The sequence below is a fragment of the Apteryx mantelli genome, chromosome 5, assembly GCF_036417845.1.
Source record: "Apteryx mantelli isolate bAptMan1 chromosome 5, bAptMan1.hap1, whole genome shotgun sequence".
NCBI classification, from domain to species: Eukaryota; Metazoa; Chordata; class Aves; order Apterygiformes; family Apterygidae; genus Apteryx; species Apteryx mantelli.
Genome location: NC_089982.1, coordinates 38,465,141 through 38,480,375, shown reverse-complemented (window position 1 = coordinate 38,480,375; position 15,235 = coordinate 38,465,141). Strand labels below are relative to the sequence as shown.

Genomic DNA, 15,235 nt, shown 5'->3' with positions numbered 1-15,235 from the left:
CTGTGTTAGGCACTGCAGAAGCAGAGAGTACTTTTTCCTTGAATCTGCAGAACTGCATGACTTTCCAGCATGTAGACCCACACCAAAGCTCACCACATATCCATGGAGCAAACAGAGCCACCCAGCAGAGATCAGCTGGGCAGCGCCTGCTGTCTGGGACATGCCGCTAAGCTTTAACCTAGTTATATTAAGATTTGATATGAGGAGGAGGAAAAAATAATAATAATAAATCAACCACTATCTCACTTTCTTCAGACTGACTTGTTTCAAACTATAAATGAGGACAGCTAAGCACGGAGCAAAGCAGTAGAGGACTAGCAGTAAAACAGGAGCACCACGATCTAGCTGCTAGGAAACACTGAACACAAGGGGAAGCGAACTCCTCTCTCCCTGAGGTACGGGTGCCTTGCTCAGGACCACAGCAAGGCTTGCCAGAGACCAGGATCCTGAACCCCAAGCCCTCTCCTCTGCAGATGCCCATGGGTGCTCTCTGAGCAGGGGCCTCAAGATCATGGCACCTTACTGAAAAAAGAGGACATAGGGCTGCCCACCTCTAAAACAGGAGCCTAGCAGGTCAGAGATGGATTTATCTACCTGGGAAACAACAGATGACACAGCAATTCAGTTTGAGAAAAACTCAGTCGCAAAACAGGAAAGTGCCCTCCCAGTTAAGCCAAGGAGTTGCCTTGTGAGTGGATTACCACTTTCCAGCTCTTCCATTGGATCTACAGTAGCACAGGATGCAGGATTCATGGAGTCAGCAGCAGAAAAAGACCCCAAGTATGTTAAAAGCTGGTCTAGTTTATAGAGAGGTGAGATTCCAGTTTCAGTTCTCAATCCCAAAACAACTCTCCAGAAAACAGTCCCTGAACAGGAAAAACAGTCACGACACTGCAAGCCTGGCCAGCACCTAAAGGGGCAGCCAGGACACGGCACTGGAGGATGGGTAGGTGGGCTTGAGCCCCATGAAACACAGGGAATTGGAAAGCAGGTATCTCAGTTCCTGGGTAAGTGCTTGAACCATTAAATTACTATTTAACAAGCATGACATTTCTTCTCCAGTTGCTGCATGAACAGGAAACATTAACTGTTGGGGAGATGCTGGTCCCATCAGTGGACACAAAGCAGAGGCCACTGGTGCCTGCGTCCCAGGGCCAGCTGGTGGGTTTCCGGGCCCCACGCACGCGACAGGGCTTCAGGAGGGAACTGGCTGCCAGCGCCAAGGCCTCCCCAGGGCTGCCAGGAGATGCCTTACAGAGGTTTTCAAGTAAAGGCAGCCACTAATCAGGGACATACTACAACAGCCTTGGACACAGATGTCTGAAATCTGCCTAAGTCCTGGTTTTGGTACTAGAATTTTTAGCTAGACCCTTCATGCCCGAAATCAATGACAAAACTCTCCCTGTGGCCAGGGAAGCCGGTGTTCGACCCCACGCCTCCTTTCCTATGTGGAGGCAGCAATTTTCCTCTCTTCCCTTCCATGTCATCCTTGCCCTACCTAGATCCCAAACCCTTCGGTAGAAGTCTTCCTTCCTTCTGTGCAGCTCACACAGTGGGGCCCCACACTCTGCTCAAGGTGCTAGCTACTACCAGACTACAAATAGCAGCCAGAGGGGGGGAAAAAAAAAAAAAGCACTAGGAGGGAAAAAGGAGATAGATATATATTACATTACAACTTTTTAAATAAAAGACACTAGGAACAGAAGGTACTATGAGACTGTAGTCCTCTAGGGCACGGTCTCTGCTATCTTTAATTGTCATACAGCACTTAGATTTGATAGATAATAAAGGGAGCAGTAATCATAAACAGACATTCTGCATGAGCAAAAATGCTCACCGTGACAAAAACTCTAGCCAGATATAGATGTATGTCAGATAAATTTGAAGGATCATAACTTACTAAAGCATTAGCATGCAAATAAATCCAGATTTTTATTACACGCACATACATGTATATGTGTGTGTAGAGTATATAGAGTGTAATATCCAAATATTTATATTTATCATTTAATATAAAATGAGGAAAGTACAATATAACATTAAAAAACAGAGGCTTGGAATAATATTTAATAATGATCCTATGGAAAATATCTCAAATTGGAAAGACTTCCCTGAAGATCTGAAGATACTAAATGCAGGGAAACTATTGAACTGAATGACCACAAACAAAAAAAACAAACAAACAAACAAATCTGTTGTGACTTGGTTTTGTTTCCATTTGAAAGTAATGATCCCTACTTTGATCTTTACCCTTTATGACATCAAACATTGATTAAATGTAGTCTAGAGTTTCAGTCCCAAAATGCAGTGTTCCTAGAGAAGAGAACAGCCCAGGAACAGTGGGTAGAAATACAGTGTATTGAAGATCAATACCTGATAAAGCCGGGCAAAGAAAAAACTACATGGTGTGCACAAGCGCCACCAAGAGGCTCTTCTTTCATATTCCATGCATGATTTTTCCCTCTGCACAGTGCACTGTGGCACTCAAGCATACGCTCTGCACCCTGCAAACAAGTGATCACTCACACTAGGAGTTTGCTGCTGTTTTCAGTGAACATTGTAAGTGGAAAACAAAACAGGATAAAGGATGTTTCAGGGTTCCTTTCAGAACAGTTTAAAAACAAACAAACAAAAAAAAAACAAAAAAGAGATCTACAGCACTTACATTTTTTAACAACTGAGCTTTTAAATGTTGTGGTAACAGAAAACAAGACTGCTACCCAGTCCTAGATCTGGAAAATGTTAAATTGTATCTTATCAGCCACCAAAACAGAGTCAGGATTAATCTGTTGCTGAGCTGCTTCCTGTCAAAATCTGGAAAACACATTTTTTTCCTAACAAATGCAATTGCAAGATTCAAGTAATAATAATCTTCTGATAATGTGATGCTAGAAGCCATTTTTAAAGGTAAGCAGATCTTTTCATCAGATTTTTTCACCATAGGGAGAAAGCCAGTTTTGTTCTCACCACTGCCATTTTATGCATCGAACAGAACAAATGAAAAAATTATTTCATTCTTCTACAATATTACTAACCAAAGGGTAATTTCTCAGCTCCCGTGTTTATGCTTAGAGAGCCTCTGAGGTCAGGATTTCCCTACTCTGTTTGGCCTGGCTACCACACCAGCAGGTGACAGCGGCCAGTGCCTGGGGCTGGGCATCCCTCGGCGGGGAGGGCAGCACCCAGCTGCTTTGGATGCGGGTGTTTTGCCCTGGCCAAGGCCTGAATCCCCTCTGGAGGTGCACATCTCAGTCTAGAAATCGCGCTCTCAGTGCCTACGTCCCTGCCACTGGGCATGCACACAGCAACCAAATACCGGTTACATGCAATTAGAAGGGGGAAAGACCATTTTCCTGCTCGCGTCACCCACACAACCAGCAGAGCAAGATGGGAGCACAAAAGGAGCTGTGCTGGGCCCAGCCAGCACCCCGTCTCCAGTACAGCCCTGGCCGGAGGCCTAGGCAAGAATGGGCACCCAAACAGACACTGCTTCCCAATAATCTCCCCATTCCTTGTCAGCTCAGGAGGTTTCCTAAACCTGTTTGGCTGTTTCGTAATGGATCTCCCAGGGCATATGTACATCCCTAAAATAAATGCTAGGATGGGCAAATCCAAGAGTCTGGCAAGGAGATCTCTTGGGAGGACACAGAGATCAAAGTCCCGTTTATGCTAAAAAGGGTTTGAGCTAACTATTGGGCTACAAGAGCCTCTCCTGCTGAAACCATTCCCCTTTCGTCCACAGTGGAGGAGGACTGCTAACCCATTCTGCTCTCCCCTCTTCCAAAGCAGGAAACCAACCCATGGGCTGCCCAGTGCCAAAAGCTCCGGGCATCCTCCGGGGAGGGGAGGGAGGTTGCAGCAGAGTTTTGAATGCAGGCCCCTCCATGTCTCACATAAGCATGCACATATCCCAGTAACAATTGAACTGGGCAAGGCTTCACATAACCTGATTTAACTCTGAAGTTTGAGCAGGGTTTGGAGTAGATGGCCTTCTGAGATGCCCTCCAACCAAAATTATTCTATGATTCTGTGACTGAAAAGCATGATCTTCCCTGCAGAATGGTAACAAAAGAATAGGGCTCAGTCTAGAGAAGTCATGACTTTTTGCAGGTTTTACCTCAAGCTCACCAAATCAGTAAAGCATGTCAGTGGGTAACAGCGGCAGAGCAGGGAGGGTGCAAAGAGCCTTGCACACATTATGCAGCTAGGTAAGTAACTAAGTGATCTCAAGGCAGCAAACAGTGGATCTGGAAAAACATGCAACAGCCAAATTAACAAATTGATAGTATTTTTTACTGCCTGCTTTGAAGCAGGTTTTGCCTACACAGGCAGGTGCCAATATATCTTCCCCGTTCACTTATCAGCTTCCGGGTCTGGCCAGAAAAAGGTGGAGAAAATCTGAGTTCACACAAAGGTTTGCAAGAGAGGGAGAGAGAGATGAAACAGCACCACGGTTTTGATGTAGATGGTACAGATGACGCACCCTCCAATGATCCTTAGACAGCAGTGTTATCTCTTAACTCACCACAAGGACCAAGGACTCAAGTCATTTTCCCTACAGTCCATTCATTTTCACTACCATCCAGCAAGTAATTCTCACTAAGATTTTTTTTTTCGGGGGGGGGGGGGGAGGTCCTTGTGCCATCCAGTCTTTGAACTCACTCTCCGCAACTCCTACCCTCCTTCCAAGAGACTGGGAAAGTGGGAAAACACAGGTGGTTCTGAGGGATCTCTGGAGATAGCAGCCCCATCTTCAGTTTTGGGGCCCTGTGGTTGGGTTTTTTCCCAGACGACTTTTTCTCCTTTCCTCCCTCCCAAGATTTAAGGTGATTTAAGCACTTTACTGCCTTAAGGATTAAAGGCATTTTAACAGCTTATATTGGTTTAAGCAGCTAAGGTGGTTTAAATGCTTATGCTACTTTCAGGGTTTAACACAGCTTAACTGTGTATGCCACTTAATGAATTTACAGGCGCTTAAAAGCTTATGCTCCCTTTTAAAAACAATAATAAGGTAGCTTAAACTATTGTGATATTTTAAGGGTGTCCTCAGACCATTTTCCTCCACTGCTAGGGTTTTTTATTCCCCTCGCGCAGGTCAGATGGGGCTGCTCAAGGCTTTACGCGCCCAGGTGTTGAAGCCCTGCGAGGACAGAGGCTGCTGATCTCCCCGGAGAGGCTCGGACCGGGCCCGCCGCTGCTCCCTTACCTGGTGGCAGGAGCCCCGGGGAGGAGGAAGGACCCCGCGCCGGCAGCGGCAGCGGCCGCCTCTCCGGGCGCTTTCAGGCGGGCGGGCTGCCGGCAACCAGCCGGGGCTCGCCCCAAAGGGCTCTCGGGCCCCGCCGGCGGCTCGGCTCGGCTCGGCTCGGCTCGGCTCGCCAGGCCGCGCCGCGCCGCCCCCCCCCCCCGCGGGCGTCCACCCGGCTCCGGGGTGCGGCGGGGTCCAGCGCCGGAAGCATGTGGGAAAAACAGTCAAGGGTCGTAAATAGCTCATTAGTTTCATTCCCAATTAAGCGTGAAACAGCGGCTGTTTATCGGCCCGAGCGCGTGCAGCCGGCCCCCGCGGGCCGGCCCCGACGGGGAGCTCCCCGGGCCGGGCAGCCGGCTCCCCCAGCCCCCCCGGGGAGCCCCCAGCCCCCCCGGGGAGCCCCCCACCGCGGCCGGCCTGGGCCCCGACGGGGACCCCCCCCGCCCGGCTGCGCCCGGGCCGTGCGGGGCTGCCGGCGGCCGGCCCAGGTGGCGCGTCTCAGCCGCGTGTCTCCTGGCTATAAAACGTGCGCCCTGACAGCCGGGAAGGCAACTGCACTTAGGGCAGGCTGAAACACAACACCGCTTCCACGCAGCTGAACAGACCCGCCTTTCAGAGCCAGCCCCATCCCTCCTAAAAGACGAGCACTTCGGGCGAGCTCAGCGGAGCCGTCCCCATCCCCGGGCCGGCGAGGCTGCGACGTGTCCCGACCCCCAGCAGCTGTGCAGCACAGCAGGGACCCCAGGGCACCCCATGGTGAGGGCCCCACCAGTGTCCCCCCAAGCACATCATCCTTACCCCTTGAGCACACATGGATGCCTGGCGCTGCTCTTGCCATTTAGACTTTGATAGACTTCAGGCATTTAGCACGAAAATCATGGTCTTCTGGCCGCAGCAGCTAGCCTGTGCAGCTTGCGCTTGGGCTGTGCTGGAATACGGGCCCTGCAAAACTGCAAAGCCTGTAAACAGCATTCAGGTCTGCAGGCTAAGAAAGCTGGACCTGAGTTTGCAGCGATGAGCACTAAGGTCTGCCTTGCACTCCAGCATTTTCCTCTGTAAAGGATCAGAGTGAGGGCAATAATGATTGCTTGGGTCTGCAGGCTTGTGCTGGTTTTGTTTACATGATCTTAGATCGTTTCAAATTTATGGTAAATGAGTTTGCCAAGGGTGATTAAAAATGGAAATAGTAAGGTCTTATAAAGCTTCATTTCAAATCGAAGTGTAATCCAGGAAAAACAGTGTGTTTTTCCTCCTTATGTCCTGTGGAGTGGAAACAAACAAGCAAGCAAACATTCCTGGTGAAAAAATGAACAGATTTCTGTTGGAAAGGTCTCATCCTCTGCCTTAGAAAATGATTGTTATCTCTAATCTACACAGAGCCTGTTCAGATCTTGGGTCTTCACTTCCACACTGCACAGATGGTTGGATCTGTTGAAAGTGTTGTACAGGGCTACCAGGAATTTATGGAGCAGGCAAATTGTCTTCTGATCATGCATTCACTTGAACGGACATCAATGACTATATAAAATGAGAAGCAGTGACAAAAGGAGAGGAAAAGAAAAAGACCTGTCCATTTTATGAAGAGCTGGTGAGTAGCTGGTCATTCAGGGTAAGAGGAAATATGCTAGTAAGTCCCCTTCCACTAAAGAGGAGTTTTGGGTGGACTCCAGTGAGACCAGCACTGGGAGCTGAAGTGACATCTCCTGCAAGTGGCAACAACTACAGTCCATGGCAATCCTCAGGACTTGCCAAAACAACTTCAAAATGGGTGGCATAAGTAATCTGTGGGCTTAGTGCTATGGAAGCGAACTGAGGCCAAGAGTTTACAGATTCATTTTTTAAAGGAATGAACTGAATACAGATAACAAATGGCAAGAATATATGGAGCTGTAAGAAGACAACTACTTTTAAGTGTTTACACATGGGATATTAGATATTTGTGACATTTATTTTTCCAGATATGAAACAACTTTAAATAACAGAGAAGAAGCTGTCCTACAGGGAGATTATATCCATGAGTATGGTCTGCTGGAAAGGATCCTGAAACTTCCTCTGAAACAGTTAGCGCTAGCTTCAGTGCCTAACAACAACCTGGCTGGACAAGCACTGGGTTTGTTCCAGTAAGGCAGTCCCTTTTCTTCCACAGGGAGAAGCTGCAAGTTTCCTATGCCATAAGGCAGTGACCCAAACTTCGGGGAAGCCCAGGCAGAGAACTGAACCTATGTGGATTAGATGATACAGCTGTGCAATTTGCAGAAGTCAGAATGTTTGAGGCTAGCTTCCCATAAAACATCTCTATAAGGAGATATTCAGTAGATGATTAATGAATGTGGTTTACCACAAAAAGATACTACACAGGCTTATGCTCTTCAATAATAATGTCATAAATAATATAAATCCCAGAAATTTCCAAACTACACTGACACTGTGTTCTGATCCTAATGCCTTGTCTACCATTCTTCCCTTTGTTATAGATCAATGCAAATGCTAATTCTTTAAGGAAATTTCTATGTGAAGACGAAAGGGAAGGAAAAGGGAGGCACCTACACTGTGCAGAGCTTCTAGCCTTGGAAAAAAGTGGCCGGTGATAGTATTTCGGACACACTCTGACGCTCACACCCAGATACACAGGGAAAAAACCCTTTTGCAGTCGGGGGCCAGCCAGGGTTCACCAGGCCCCATTCGCTGCAGCTCTCTGATCCTTGCAGAACAGAGCCACAGGAAAGAGGCGTTCAGGTCGATCACAGGTTTTGGAGAGGGACCGCTCTATAGACACTGATCCTTTGCACAGCAGCTGTACAACACCTTGGTGGGGCAAGGAGATCAGACTGGAGGCAGCCTCCTTGCACGCGGTCTGCCTGGTGCCATAGCCCTCAGCCTGGTGGAGGGGCAGGAAGACCTGTGGGTTATCCTCTCTCTCTCACCCTAAAACTTTACAGGCCCACCTGCTGCAGGAGGGAGGCATGGGCATCTGCCACAACTCCACCTGCAAGGGATGGTGCTCAACGTGTTCCACTTCTCAGTCTGCTGCAAGCAAGCTGCCCAGCATGGCCCCCGGGGCCTGGGCTGAGACAGCACCTGTGGGGCAAAGGACAGGCTGCAGGGAGACGAGGGTCTCATGGCGTATTTCACAGCTTTCCTGGGCCTGCCTCACAGATGTCCTTCTGGGCATTCAGGATCACCTGAAATTAGGTCCTTTGCCCCAAAAGCAAAGGTGAGGACATAGGGACTCTGGCTTGGTCCTGCTCTGGTGACAGCTGATGCAAAGGGATGTGATTTGCAGTAGCTGCGCACCACGTCCATTAGGATTTGCTGGGCTGGCAGAGGCTCCAAGCAGTGCCCTAGCCCGAGCACTTGGCACCCTATGGGAGGGTAACTTAGCAGAGGGCCCTCCTTGGGGCACCAGCGCCTCTCTGAGCAGGCGCTTCAGATAGCAAGGAGCCATGCTGGGAGGTTTGGGCACTGCGGAGCCAGAGAGGGAATGAGAGAGCAGGCACCCTGCTGTTCCTGTGCGCTCTGTGTGTGGCTCTGGCCCCGGGGTGAGCCCTGAGGGGCTAAGGGAACTACAGTCCTCAGCTGCCCAACTTGCCCCGCAAGTGGGGAGGAGAGCGGCAAAGCAGGGAGGGCTGCAGAGCCCACTGCGGGGCATGCACCACTCACCACAGCCCTGGCAGCAGCCAGGGAGGGGGCGGAGGTGACAGGGACCCCATGGGGTCTCTGGAAGCGGATAGCCTTGCCCCCTGCTTGGGGAACCAGCCCAGCCACATCATGTATTTGCCGGTAGTGAAAGGATCAAACTCGGGCAAGGGGGGGGGGGGGGATTGGGGGAGAGGAGGGTCCCGTCCCTCTACAATAACTTTATTAACTGCAAAGCTCACCTTAAACTACCCACAACCTGAAAGCGGCCCCTCTCCCCTTGCCCAGACAAGGAGCTCCGAGGGCTTTTGTGGTTCTTTGTTCGTGGGGATCTTTTCCCCCCTTCCCCGTGCATGCACTGTAACATTTCTTTTAAGGATTTCCTGCCAAAAGACAATCCCCCTGAGCAAAAGCAGACCAAAAAAGTAGTGACCAATCCTTTTTGGATGGCTGTCACAAGGCTCCTCCCAGTCCCCCGCTCCCCCTTCCATTTGCATACAAAAAATCCAGAAAACTCCCGTTTGCCCCTGCATCTCGCTCAGACCCTCCATCCCTGTCTGCCAGGCAGGAGCCCGGGCTCGGGGGCAGCTGCATGAGGCAGAGGGGAGCGGCGCGCCAGCCCTCCGCCGCCTCTCCGTCTGCGAGCGCCCGTGAGTGAGGCTGCCCCGGGTCCCCGCCCGCGAGCGCCCCAAAATGCAGCGCTGCCTCTGCGCCCTGCTGCTGCTGGCGTCCCAGTGCCTGGGCTCGGCCGCGGGGCTCTTCCCCTTCGGGGAGTCCGACTTCTCCTACAAGCGCTCCAACTGCAAGCCCATCCCCGCCCCGATGCTGCTGTGCCGCGGCATCGAGTACCAGAGCATGCGGCTGCCCAACCTGCTGGGACACGAGACGGTGCAGGAGGTGCTGGAGCAGGCCTCCACCTGGATCCCGCTGGTGCAGAAGCAGTGCCACCCCGACACCAGGAAGTTCCTCTGCTCCCTCTTCGCCCCCGTCTGCATCGACGACCTGGACGAGATCATCCAGCCCTGCCACTCGCTCTGCGAGGAGGTGAAGGAGAGCTGCGCCCCGGTGATGTCCGCCTTCGGCTTCCCCTGGCCCGACATGCTGGACTGCAGCCGCTTCCCCAAGGACAACGACCTGTGCATCCCCCTGGCCAGCAGCGACCACATCCTCCCGGTCACCAGGGAAGGTAAGCGGGAGCCGCCGGGCCGCCCCCGGCTCGGCAGCGCTGCCCCGGCGCCAGCCCCGCGCGGCGGCAGCGCGCTCGCCCCCCGCGGCCGCGGCGAAGAGCCCCGGCGGCGCCCGGCACCAGGCGGCGGGGCACCCCCTCGTCCCGCGGCGGGCTCGGAGCCGCGCACCGGGCTCAGGCAGGCTTTTCCGAGGGGCCCCTGCTGCGGGACCGCTGCGATTTCCCCGGAGCCTTGAAAATAGGTGCTCCGGTGCCAGCCCCCTCGGCGGTGCCAGCCCCCTCGGCGGTGCCAGCCCCTGGGACCAGCCCGCAGCCCTCAGCCTTTCCCCTTCTCCCTCCCCGGAGGGAAGGTCTGTGACCCGCACGGAGCCGTCAGTAACGCAGACCTCCTCTTTCTGCAAAGATCATCGCTGAACCGCAGGGTCGGGCTGGTTTTGTTGTTGTTGTTGTTGTTGTTGTTTTTCCTCTTCCTTTACCACCCCCCTTTTTTTGTTCGTGTTTAAAAAAAAAAAAAGTATTGGTTTAAGTATTACCTTAAAAGTACTTCATGCGCGTCCCCCTTCCAGTGGCTTAGAAGCAAAGTAAGGCTTGTCAAAGGGGAAAGGCAGCTCCATGCAGGAGAAGGCACATAGTCCTCTGAGGGATGGAAAAACGCGCTTCCCCGAAGGGTTCCCAACGCCACCTGCTGTTCTTTTCTCCCTGAGCCTGATGAGGACTGTCTTGCATTTCCAGCACCTAAGGTCTGCGATGCCTGCAAAAACAAAAATGAAGATGATAATGACATTGTGGAAAACCTCTGCAAAAATGACTTTGGTAAGTGGAAGCACAGTCCCTCGATTAAAGCTGGAGAACTTAGGGTCTTATCCTGACACGATCATGTACAACTCCCAGTGAAGTCAGTGAGAGATGTGTCTGAAAAAAGGCAGGGCTTTGTCTTAGCTGCAGACTGACCCATCCATCCTATCATGTCTGACTGTTTCAGTTATGAAATGCAACATCCCAGCTCAGAATAAAAAGTGGTCCTTTTAGAGTCTTTTTCTATTTGCTGCTTCTCTGCAAATAAGTCTTTTGAAGTTTATGTGGAAGTTTATGTGTACTCATTTATGTGGATGGCGCAGGAAAGTCAAACAGTAAAATGAAAAAGAGGAATCTTTCATCTAGAGTATTGCCTGGGGAGCAGTACAGCAAAGCTTCATTTAGACGTATGAGAAAGAGCCACATGATGGATCTCATGTATAGTTAGAAAGAAAGACTTTCTCTGCAGATTAAGAGTGAAGCTCTAGATATAATTTGACAGAGAAGGTAATGCATGGACAATTGGGGATATAAACTTAATGTGAAGATCGAGGGTTGGAGGAGGACAAGAAAGCCCCTTGAACACAGACAACTGAACAGCACATTATCCACACATTAGCATTTCTAGAGAAAAGGGGAATAAGGAGGGGAATCCTTTTATAATTGGTCAATGTTTATACCTGGAGACAGATTTGTAGTGTAAATATCTACAATAATTCAAAGGCTTTTCTTACCAAAGGAAAGGAGAAAAAAAAAAAATGAAACCATGACTGTGGAACATAATTGCTAAAACAACCAATAGCTTTGGCCTGGCAAATTGCACTCGGATAAATCCTCCTAAAGCTAAACATACCCCATAGATTCTTAAAGAGCCCTGTATCCCCCTTCTAGTTATTTTACCAAATCGAATGCAGCTGTTGGACCAATTTGCCCTCCATGGGATCTATTCTTTCAAAAAAACAATACATGTGAAATATCATTTCCTTACAGGTTTGCCTAAAATCCTCTCCAGCCTAATAAATTAAGTTTAAAAGTTTTCAGCCAGAGCAGAGATCAGATTCCAGATTAGGTTTAGGTACTCGCCTTCCCAACTCCCCTTCAAATTCTAGTTTCAGGAAGACACTCCTATCCCAGCAAAAAAACAGAGCGCCTGCCTAATGCAGCAAACCTGCCTTCTCCCTGTTTGCAAACAGAAAAAAGCTGGAGAAAATTTTAATTTAGAAAGGAAGGAAAAAGTGGGGGAGGGGGAGCAGAGAAAAGAAACCCAAAAAACCTCAACCCTAAGGTTGATTCAAACTGAAATGACTTGCATGCCCTTTGTGGCTTTAGAAATGGAGCCACCTGCTGCCTCTTCTGTCAGCCCTGACAGTTTAATTAGCAATAGAGCACCTCCCTCCCCAGGTCCTCTTTATGTGCACTAATGGGAAAAAAAAACCTCTCAATCTCTCTCCCTCATCCCACTTCCCCCTCCCCTCACTCTGTTAGCCTTGAAGATAAAAGTGAAGGAGATTGCCTACATCAATGGGGATACCAAGATCACCCCTGAAACAAAGAGCAAAACCATCTACAAGCTGAACGGGTTGACGGAAAGGGATCTGAGGAAGATTGTGCTCTGGCTCAAAGGTGGCCTCCAGTGTACCTGCGATGAGATGAATGACATCAACGTCCCTTACTTGGTGATGGGGCAAAAGCAAGCTGGGGAACTGGTGATCACCTCACTGAAGCGGTGGCAGAAAGGGCAGCGGGCTTTTAAGCGGTTCTCCCGCAGCATCCGCAAACTGCAGTGTTAGTTGCCCCTGCTCTGGCCACATCCAGCAGCCGCCTCCATCCTGAGCTCTCCATTTGGTCCCCCAGGTCCCCTTGCTTCATCCCCTCTGAGCCTCAAGGTGCAGCAGGCATCAGACACAGGGACCATTCCCTGAGAGAGGAGGGAGGCCTCTGTTTTTGTACATAGGTTAAAGTATAATAAAAAATCATGACTATTTTGGGGATCAAAGTATCTTGCTTAAAGCTTTTTTTTTTTTTTCTTTTTTGAGTGCAGGTGTGACTTTGGTCTGAAGTTTTTCCCTCTTCATTTTGGTAATACTGGTCAATTTATATTGCTACTTCTCTGTATACATGCATGTTTGTTGTGCAAGAGTAGGAGATGCAAAGAAAGACAGTCACATGTGTGACTGGCCTGTCACAATGGATATGACTTTGTCACTGAGGTGAAATGGCTTGCCATCTATATTAATGCTATAAAGATCATGTTACAACTCTTGCATGTGATACATAGGCACCAATAAGAGCATATTAACCATTCTCACATCTTTTTTTCTACAAGTCTGAGCCCTTCCCTCTCAGAGAAATGAACAAGTTTTGGAGCTGGTTGATCTGAACGCAACTTTTGTTTTTTAATTTTGCAAATTAAACCATCTGTAGCCTGTTTGTAATATACCTAGTGGTTAACCTGAAAGAGTTGTAAAATATTGCTTTAATTAACCTTGTAAATACTCCAGATAAATGTTATATTCTTGTATATAAACTTTACATCATAGTTTACCCATTGTCTTGGTCTGTTTTGGGAGAGGATTTACTTTACTCTGTTCTGGCAGAAGTGGGAGAAAGTCATCCAACTGGGTTTTGTCATGGCAAAGCAAAACTTGTCCTTCCACCCCAAATGGTCAACAGAGAAACATGCAAAGGTTCTAGTGCAATCAGAAAAACAATGATGGACTTCACTTCCCCAAAAATCAATAGGCAACCTCAAAGATCTGCTCAAGGGACACAAGACTGGGGTTCAGTCAGCTCATTTTAATACATTTTCTGTTGGCCTCTTCCAGATGAAGAGTTTTCTGTTGTTCCTTTGTTTGAATGCCTGCAGTTTCATTTCATCTTCTCAGAAGACTTTGCTCTCAGCTGATGCAGAACTGCAATGACCATTTGCTTAAAAATCAAATCTATTTACACATTTATTACATTTTAAAAAGATAATGAGTGCAAGAGTAGACAGAAGAGTCTAATGTGCAACTATCCAACAATTCAGAATTATTTAAATGGTAGAACAAGGCATGTCTTGTGTGTGTATATCCTCATTTATTTTCTTTCTAAGTAAAAATAAAGATCATTTGCACTACCTAACAATGCAACTAAAGGAATGTTTTTCAGCAGTTTTCTTAAAAATATTTTCCAAGGAAGGGCATTGCCTGCTCGAATTTTATTGTACTCATCTTGCAAAAATACAAATGTAGCCTTGCTTCCTAGTGCTGCCACACATACAAAATTCCTCTTACCTTCACTGAGAGGATCAGAAGTCCCGCATTTCCAAGAACAAAATTTTGTGTTGACTGCTCAGACAAAATGCAAATCCATCACTTTTTACATTTTAAAGTGAAAAATTCTTATTAATTTCATACCTTTAGTGTTAATTTTTCCCCCATCAGGATAAAAAGTTACAATTTTAAGATCCACCATATTAAATTTTAGAAAAAAGAATCGTTGGCCCTCTCCCAAAGTCTTCATGTACTCACTGCACCTGATACAGTCATTTGTAGGACTGTTGTGAACAAGCAACACAAGATCAGACCTCATCAGTGTCCTTAAAAGTACAGAATATAAAACAAACAAGAAGCCCCACTTAAAACTGGCTCTTAATTCTTTTGTGAAATTGTATCTTTATTTAAAGGCCAATACATCGCTGAAATGTCATTAAAACTTTTCTTCTGAATGAACCTAGCTTCTCTGGAAACAGGTTTGAATCTTTTCTTGCCATGGCATAATTATTTGAATACCAGCACTGTGTCCATGATGTTAGAGAGCTGTGAGCATCCAGATGTCACACAGCTCTACCCATCTCGCTCAGCATATAATGTAATACCTGACACTGAACAGGCCTTGGGCTGAGAGGGGACACGCTCATAGATAAAGGGCAGGTGGTTGAAGACGAGCCTGCAGAAAATGAGACTGTGCTGAGTGGTGGAGGAAAGAGCTTCGAAGAGTCAGTAGTTGCAATGCAGTCTCCAGGGACCAAAGACAAACAGCCAGGATTGCTCCACTCAGTCAGCGTGGAAGCATGCTTTGCAGATACTAACTCCTCTTACAGCAACAATAAAATTATCTTAATTAGGCTGTCCTTGAAGGCAGCAGTACTGACACTGATGAGCACAGACAGGTCACAACTTACTCACTCTGGGGTTATGCTAAGGCCAAAACATAACAAATTTTTGCTAAATCAGTTAGATGTATGAAAAGACATGATCTATGACCAACATCACTCTGTCAAAATATATTCCTCTTCCTCCATCACAAAGCAAGCACTGTTACACCAGCAAAATCACGCTCCTATCAGAACAATTTCAGGAGAATAAGAATAAATGAGACTGGCAAACATT

The 15,235-nt window shown here is 48.3% G+C and overlaps 1 protein-coding gene and 1 long non-coding RNA gene across 2 annotated transcripts in view; one reads left to right on the top strand and one right to left on the bottom strand.

Annotated features, from left to right (window-relative positions):
* LOC106492114 (uncharacterized) overlaps positions 1 to 10,792 on the bottom strand; it is a 62,564-nt gene extending 51,772 nt beyond the window's left edge. The window contains exon 1 of the long non-coding RNA XR_010884381.1: positions 10,601 to 10,792. This is a non-coding gene — a long non-coding RNA (uncharacterized lncRNA). The remainder of the gene's footprint in view (positions 1 to 10,600) is intronic.
* Positions 9,401 to 13,406, top strand: SFRP2 (secreted frizzled related protein 2). Its single transcript, XM_013951886.2, has 3 exons — positions 9,401 to 10,067; positions 10,800 to 10,880; positions 12,348 to 13,406. The coding sequence occupies exons 1-3, from the start codon at positions 9,575 to 9,577 to the stop codon at positions 12,650 to 12,652; spliced, it is 879 nt and encodes a 292-aa protein (XP_013807340.1). The 5' UTR covers positions 9,401 to 9,574; the 3' UTR covers positions 12,653 to 13,406.
* Positions 13,407 to 15,235: the final 1,829 nt, after the last annotated feature.

What these genes read in the sequence shown, in the direction of transcription:
- SFRP2 (XM_013951886.2), top strand. Translation starts at nt 9,575, where the DNA reads ATGCAGCGCTGCCTCTGCGCCCTGCTGCTGCTGGCGTCCCAGTGCCTG. An exon ending in CCTCCCGGTCACCAGGGAAG is followed by an intron (nt 10,068 to 10,799) that starts GTAAGCGGGAGC and finishes TTGCATTTCCAG; the next exon opens with CACCTAAGGTCTGCGATGCC. An exon ending in CCTCTGCAAAAATGACTTTG is followed by an intron (nt 10,881 to 12,347) that starts GTAAGTGGAAGC and finishes TCACTCTGTTAG; the next exon opens with CCTTGAAGATAAAAGTGAAG.